This window comes from Sceloporus undulatus, chromosome 5, assembly GCF_019175285.1.
Source record: "Sceloporus undulatus isolate JIND9_A2432 ecotype Alabama chromosome 5, SceUnd_v1.1, whole genome shotgun sequence".
In the NCBI taxonomy this organism is placed as follows: Eukaryota; Metazoa; Chordata; class Lepidosauria; order Squamata; family Phrynosomatidae; genus Sceloporus; species Sceloporus undulatus.
The window spans coordinates 149,997,588-150,005,882 of record NC_056526.1 but is presented as its reverse complement, the minus strand read 5'-3'; the positions used below and the strand labels follow the sequence as shown (position 1 = coordinate 150,005,882).

At 39.6% G+C, this 8,295-nt stretch overlaps 1 protein-coding gene across 1 annotated transcript in view; it reads right to left on the bottom strand.

Annotated features, from left to right (window-relative positions):
* Positions 1-8,295, bottom strand: part of TBC1D9 (TBC1 domain family member 9) — a 70,714-nt gene that overhangs the window by 14,487 nt on the left and 47,932 nt on the right. Inside the window, exons 8-11 of the mRNA XM_042469753.1 lie at positions 7,314-7,484; positions 5,076-5,226; positions 3,885-4,099; positions 1,563-1,680 (exon numbers count right to left, since the gene is read on the bottom strand). Of these exons, the coding sequence (XP_042325687.1) occupies positions 1,563-1,680; positions 3,885-4,099; positions 5,076-5,226; positions 7,314-7,484 (655 nt within the window). The remainder of the gene's footprint in view (positions 1-1,562; positions 1,681-3,884; positions 4,100-5,075; positions 5,227-7,313; positions 7,485-8,295) is intronic.

The window sequence follows — 8,295 nt, the reverse complement described above, 5'->3', positions numbered from 1 at the left end:
ATAGATAGATAGATAGATAGATAGATAGATAGATAGATAGATAGATAGATAGATGATAGACAGACAGACAGACAGATATTGCTTCATGTAACTAAAAACAAACATAAAGATAATCAAAGATCTCAACAGCACTTACTCTGGGATCTATTGTCCTAGTCTGCACAATCAGATTGTCACTGAAATTCAGCATCACATTGAGATACTACTTCAGAAGAAAGATGACACTGATCATGTAGCTACAGATTCATAGTTATGTCTCCCTAGGATATCCCCCCAAATTCACCTTGTAAGTGACACAGCCCCACCTCACAGTCATTTCTGTTGTTGCAGAGCAAGGGGATGAGTGGAGATGTATTCAACTTATTTTCCTGTAGCTAGATGCACTGCAGCAGGCATCTGCAAAGACTGCAGGAGTTCCTTGAGATATCCATGCAGATGACAGACACTCTTCCTACAAGGAAATGGCTGGATGTATCCCCGCTCATTCCCCTGTTTTCCAACAACACAGAAATGACTGTGTTGGGGATGAAGGCTACAGTGCTTACAAATTAGGCTTTGAGGATTCTAGTCATAGTGTGGTTGAACCAAAACCGAAACCTCTGCAACAACCAAAAAAAAAAAACAAAAAAACAAACAAAAAAAAAGAGTTGCAATGGCATAATTCCAGCTTGGGCCACTGTAATTCATTAAATGGATGCCAGCCATCTTTATCCATTTCTACAGTCCAGTAAATGTTATCTATTTTACAGTACACAAACATGCAATGGAAGGCCTGCTTTTGGCTATGAAACAGGAACTTAATTTGAATTAGTTCTTCAAAATAAAAGACAGCGTCCCAATCACCCAATTATTAATCATGGCTACAATATCAAAACAAATTTGAGGGTTATCGGGATGAGATAAAGCCACTTGTGTAGAAGATTTATTGGTAAATAATGGATACATAACATGTTTCAACGCAAATAAAATTCTGCATTTTTTTTCTGCTGTGGAGGATGGTAATCCATGGAGAGCATGCATTTGGAAGTCACTGTGCCCCAAGTCACATATGTACACCTCTGAACCCTGGAAGAAGCTAAACTTATGTATTTTAGTACTCCTCGCTTCTAGAAGTTCCAAGAAACATAAGCCACTAGAACAGTGGAGTGTGGAGAAAAGCCCAACAGTGTCCCACTGAAAGCATGTGAAGCTGATTAGCTCTCAGTTCTTCTCAACTGGAATACCATGAAAACTACTGGAAACCTAAGAGTTAAGTGGGGTATACCTGTGGTCTTGATGACTTCTATTTGCAAGGTAATTTTTCTTGCCCATTCTATGTACACCGTAACGTTATATGAAGGGTTGATGTAGTAACGACAATTGTTTCTTGTGACAATTTTTCACATCCATTATAGACCCCCTTTCCTGCTTGGACAACAGGCCACCATTGTGTTTATCCATCATGGCACATTAATGGATTCATGCTTCCCCAACAAGCAGATCAAAACTCACGTTCTGTTGGTCTAAAAACTATGTCTGAAATTCCCAAGGATTTGGCTCTTTAAACATTTCCTTCAACATACCAACAACTCTTGTGTTGTAGTAATCCGGCAGCATGCGCTCACACAAAGCCACAAGCAGCCAGAATGCTTCCTCTTCCTTTGCATATAACAGCAGTACTGATGTAACAATGTTCATGGCCTAGAAAAAAGTTTTTTAAAGAACAGATACTAGATTTTAAACATTCTAGACAACAGATTTAATCAAGCAACAGTCCTAGTTTTTGCCCTAGTTTCAGAAAGCAGCTATGGCTCTAGGCCATGAAATATCTTCGGTAAGAGCTGGAACTATGCGAGCTGGACTAGCTTCAACATGTTACAGCAACCCTCCCTCCCAAACTCTCACTGAGAAATAGCAAAAGCCATGCTCTTTCAAAGGTTGGATAATGTGCCTGAAAGTGAGGTCAGAGTATGTGTAACTATAGATTAGCTGAATCATTCAGCTAAAGCAAAATCATCCCATCTAACAGAAATCTTAGCAGGTGAGTGCAAATGTTCATGTTGGTAAATCAGGCCACAGACAGATAACTCCCAGAAGAGCCCAGTGAAGCATTTTCAGTAGTCAAAGAAGTGTCCATTGTAAAACAAAACCAGGTTTATTGTTGTTGTGTGCCTTCACCCAGATCCCATGAAGAGCTACTTAATGAAGACAGCAAACTTCTCACATGGTTCTGTTTTCAGGCAACCAGCACTTAATGGTGGGGAAAGATTGATGTGTTTGTGATACTATAACCACATTTTTGTTGTTACTGGGGGGGGGGGGCTCAAAAAGCCCCCTCTCATGGCTGAAACACACTCAGATCACTCACAAACACATTAGCCTTTATAAGCTGCAAATACTCTAAAACAGGAACCAGAAAAGATTCAGTGTCATGCCTACTGCATCACTGAGATGCTGGTGTTCGTGTGTGTGTGTGTGTGTGTGTGTGTGTGAGAGAGAGAGAGAGAGAGAGAGAGAGAGTTGTCAGGGTGAAAAACTGGCTCCTTTCCCCTAAGTTGCTCTAATGTCATACTCACACTTCAGAAAAAATATGACCATTAAAAAAATAGTACTTAGTACAATGTATCTACAATTTCAAGAAAGGCTGTTAGAACATTGCTGATAGGAACGGAGGAGAATTTCATTGCGTTAACATTTTATGGCAAACTCAGTTATTTTGTACATTTAGACCACTACAGGAAACAAACAGTCTTTGAAAATCACACCATCAAATTTTGCAGTGGAGTTAGTCCAAAAATACATGCAAAAATGCATATTTAGAAAATGTGTGTGTGTGTGCGCACGTGCACACACACACACATATATATTAGTGAAAATAATGTTCAGAAACACATTATATAACGAAAACTGTCACACAAATGTGTGTATTATGTAAAATTGTATGCAACAAAATCCTGTCCAATATCACTCAATTTCAATTAAAAATGAACCCACAGGCAAAATTGGAGATGTGTCTCAAAGTGCTCAATAGATGGCTGATTTATTCTAGAAAAAGCCCAATATATTTTGGGATACACACACACACACCTGTTGTTTGATGACACACACACAGAGGCCTTCTACATGTGGGCCAGTTACTTCTCTCTTGGATCTGAACTGGGATTTTGGGGACTATCCTGTTAAAGTTCAAATGGATCAGTCTTCTGCAACCCACTGGCCTCAAAATATGGTGGATTACAACTCCACCATTCTAATCATCTATGTTAGCCAGAATGATAGGGGCTGAAGTCCAACACCAATTCGAGAATACCAGACTGGCAGGAGACTGATCCAGATTAAGAACAAAAGCAGAATTAATTTAACTCTCCCCTCACCTTCTCTGGCATAATTAGCTCTTTTATAAGCTATCAATAAAGTTAATTTTAATTATGTATGTAAACATTGTATCTTCAGACTACCCTTAAAGTTTGCGAAGAATAATATACCCCTCAAATCTTGCCAAAACCACTCATATGTATTTTAAGAGCTCCACTGAAACAATGTGAAGGAAATGAAGATGTAAACTTTATTTCACTTCAGTATCATATGCAACATTGCAAAAGATCCAGGATGACACCCCTTACAACATAGTCATACATCCTAGCCCCCTCTTCAGAGACTGCAAAATGTTTTGGGCCAGCACTGCTACTTCTAGCCTCAGCAAAGCCTAATTTACTATGCAAAAACTACTGATGCTAATGGATTCCTTACAAGATTCTAATGTACACATATAATGAAACTGCGTCTTTATCAGCTAGTATTAATCAGCTGGATATATAAAGCACCTTTTTCTTTGAAGATTTGGTCTTATAGTTCAATCAATGCACTGATGAGCAAAGAAATTTGAATTCAGGAGCCACAGTTACCTGACAATATCCTATGTTGGGATTTCTAAATGCATAAGCAGTTAGAACTCTCCGCAGAGCAGCAATGCCCATCTCATTCTGGAATGCAGGATGTTCTGGAAGGGAGCGGTGTAAATCTCTCTCTATCTCTTCTGTTGCAAGATTATATTTCCCCATGGATTTCTCCACCAAGTCTTCATAATAGCCAGCATGGGTGGCCATTTCATTAATAGCTCCTAATGCAAGAGAACACAGTGATAAAATAGAAAGTAGGTTATAGAAATAGGTCAATATCTAAAAGAGCTGCACAGTTAGCTCTGCATGCTCAAGGAGATCTTCTGCTTGTGTGTGTGTGTGTGTGTGTGTGTGTGTGTGTGTGTGAGAGAGAGAGAGAGAGAGAGAGAGAGAGAGAGAGAGGAGACTATCAAAGTCTTCACCCACCTGGCAAATCACCTCTGAAATAGAGGAACTTTCATAAAGAATTTGTGGTATGGCATGGAGTGCTGCTATAGTGCATATAAAATAAGAAAAATATCACCAGGCTTACCCAAGCCTTTGGGAGTGCCTAAAGTAGTTCTTTAGGTCTCAGCCACTAAGTACAACAAACACATAATGTTTTCACAAACATCAACTTTAACTTTAAGTTGGTTGTCTTCAGAATTCTGAGATAAGGTTTGCTGAATCAGGGGTAATTTGTTAAGAGTTCAAAAATACAGTATAAATATTCTAACAGAGCCACAGTAAGTAATGTGTATATATGCAAATGAGTAAGCATGTATTCATTCAAATGTGTCAGAAGAGTTGCATTTTAATACCTTATGGTGAACTGCTTGTAAATAGGTCTTAAGAACTTTCCCTTGTCATGACCATTCACCCAAAAGGTTTACCTTGAGCCATAAATCCCCATGCTCCATGAATCTGGGGAGAGACTTCAGCTAGGTAACTTCACTTTAATCTCAAGTCTTTAAAACCTTTACATTATCAGCAGGTACAGATAAAGACGTCTCTCCAATATGGGCCAATCCTAAACATGCTTATCAGTAAGTCCGTAACATTATATTTCCTTCTGATTCTTAGAATTGCAACTGACAGTCTCCCCTATTCTGTAGCCAATGCACCACTGACATTTGGACCACCAGTTTTATATAGAAACAGGTAAGCTGCGAGATCTTTGACTCAGCATTATGGAACTGTCTATCTACTTCTACTTACCTGACAGAAGGAGCCAGAGTTCACCTCTCATGCTTTCAGGAATACCTTTTAGTACAAGGTCTCTTGTTTTCTCTGTGCGATACATACAGATGCCTTGGCCATATTCAGCAAAATGAATCTTCCAAGCTTGCTCTTTTAAAAACTCCTTTGCCTTAAAAATAGTAGAGGAGAAAGAATAAAATGCAGACAATACATACAACCTGTTTAATAAAATTGAGTCATGTATCCAGAAAGAAAATACTCCTTTATTATAGGTGGAACCTGCCCCTACCCTGCACAAATTGAGTAAAGTAACAAATATTGTAGAGAGATCTTGTAGACCTTTGAGACTCACTGAAAAAAAGAAGTTGGCAGCATGATATTATTATTATTATTATTATTATTATTATTATTATTATTATTATTTGTTGTTGTTGTTGTTGTTGTTGTTGTTGTTGTTGTTGTGTGCCTTTATGTCATTTCCGACTTACGGTGACCTGATCATGGGGTTTTCTTGGCAGGTTTCTTCAGAGTAGGTTTGCCATTGCCATCCTTTGAGGCTGAGAGTGTGTGATTTGCCCAATATCACCAAGTGGGTTTTCATGGCTGAGAGGGGATTTGAACTCTGGTCTCCAGAGTCCTAATCCAACACCCAAACCACTACACCATGCTGGCCCATTATACAATACTTGCATCTAATTGTAGGCCCCCTTGAGTCCTAATTTGTGAGAAAAGACACGGTTTAAATACATTTCTTAATATCTGTTTATACTGCATTTTCCCCACAAAGGCAGCAGATTACAACAGCACTTTCACTGTTTCACTATAATGATTCCAACATCACATTTATTTGGCATTTTGCTATATGACTTTGTAATGTCACCTAGAGAGAGAATGTGGGTGTCCCTGTGAATATGTAGTAATCTAGGGTTCAATGAAGGAAGAGTATATGAAAAAAGAAGGTGTTCATCATTCTAATTTTTAAAAAGAAACACCTTTTGATATGTATATGGCCACATGAGGACCTTAAAGATACTATACAGCACTAAATTCTTAAACAAAAATTTCACAAGGAAAAGACATATCTAAATTAAATAGAAGTATTTAAATAGAGACCTAGAGTGGCATAGTGGTTTGAATGTTTGACTATAACTCTGGAGACTAGGGTTTGATCCCCAGTTTAGCTATGAAACTCATTGGGTGACCTTGGGCTCTCAGCCTCAGGGGAAGGCAATGGGAAATTTTCTCTGAAAAATCTTGCCAAGAAAACCCCCGATAGGGTTGCCATAATAAATCAAAAACAACTTGAAGCCACACAACACCACAAGAATTTATATGAACTTGAAACAAATAGAAGGGATCTTTCCCAACTGCCTAATGTGCTTTTGAGAGCCAGAATGGTGTAGTGCATTGGACTTCAACTCTAGAGATCAATGTTTGATTCCCATTAGGCCATGAACATCCACTGGGAGATCTTGGCGGAATCACTGCACTCTAAGTCCCAGAAAACCCTATGATAGGGTTGTCATAAACTGAAGATGACTTGAAGGCACCCAACAATAAACTGTGCTTTTAAATTTTTAAATAGCTGTTGAAATAAATTTATGGACATTCCTGATAAAAAGCTCAACATGCCATGCATTGATTTCATATTATCCCCTCACACAGAAACCATGCAGCCATTTTACTACATGACTGTGATTGATTAGGGCAGGGGTAGGCAACCTGTGGCCCGTGGGCCGGATGTGGCCCGGCAAGGCCTTGGGACCGGCCCCAGCCCAGTCCTGCCGCCGGAGCCTTTGGCCTCTCGTGTGAGGGTGTGGGGCCTTTGGCCTATCAGGAGGAGGCGGGCAAGGGGGGCAATAGTCTATAGAAGCCTCAGAAACATGCATTTATATTAACATTTTAAAAAAAAAGCAAATTTTTTCGCGTGTCCTCCATTTTCTTTAAAAAGTGTCCGCCATTTGAAAATTTTGTCCTACATTTGTCCAGGTTTATTTATTTATTTAAATTTTTAAAAAATTATTTAATTATTTATTTTTTTGGCTTCGGCCCCCCAGTTGTCTGAGGGACAGCAACCCGGCCCCCGGCTCAAAAAGGTTGCCTACCCCTGGATTAGATCAAGAAATGTTTTCCTATGCTGATTATGCAGCCACCCATCTGTCAAGATGACCTGTCCAAATATAGTTCACATTTCATTTTTTAATTTCTTTTTACACTTCTGTAAACCAGATAAGAGCAAAAAGCAGCACAACCTACTAATTTAGGGTTAAACTCCTCCGGGGAACGCCGACGATACATGGTCATTAGTGCCTGTGTTACTGTTGGGATGCTGTTACCGTTCAAGTTGAAATGTCGTTCCCCATCTGCTTCAGAACTAAGGCTTCTCTGAGGGCTAGATGAAAAGATGCTACTTGTCCTTGAATATACCTGGGGGGGAAAAGAGGAGTATCACTGTTATTTACATACCTTGCAGAAGCAGGGGTAGGGGATCAAATTGCTTGAACTGTACTACTACTATGATGGCGCCCACTGAATTGTTAATTGTGAATCCCACAAGGGCTCCAGAGCTTTTAATAGCTGTGTGGCAGGAAGCAGTTTGGCCTGCGTTGCTTCTCTTGTCATGATGCCCACTGCTTTCCTATGCCAGCCACAGTGCTGAGCTTTGAGTAATTCAAGCTCCTGAGGGTGGGAAAGGAGAGGGCAGCCAGAGGGCAGCACTGCAGCAGTAAAATCAGCTTTTGCCAGATGTGTTCTGCCCTAAAGTCAAGAAGACCTGAGCTGCTCCTGCAGCCCCCTTTGCCCCCTTTTGAGTCAGGTGACTGCAGCCTTTTAATTTAAATTAGAGTCCTGCATAGTGATTGTTTGCAACAATGGATTCCTGGCATTTTGGTTGTGTTTTTTTAAAAAAACTATTAAATAAATTAACTGCATTAGAGTGCAGGGCTGAAGTTCTGGCAAGAGAAATAAGCTTCAAGGAACACAAATTCCTTCCCTTTTAGAGAACGTTTAATCCTTTCAGAAAGCAATGTCTAAACATTCCCCAAACACAAAACCTTGTTAGAGTTATTAGAAAAGGAATGGAAACTTTTCAGTGAACAACATAATACGCTTTTTAATTACTCTGGATGTGGTTAGCAAAAATTGCACACCCAGGAAGAGCAATACAATTGTCTGAGCCTTGCAGGGTGTTCTGCTCCACTGTGTAACAATAGCCATTCCCCCTGCATTCTTGTTTTCC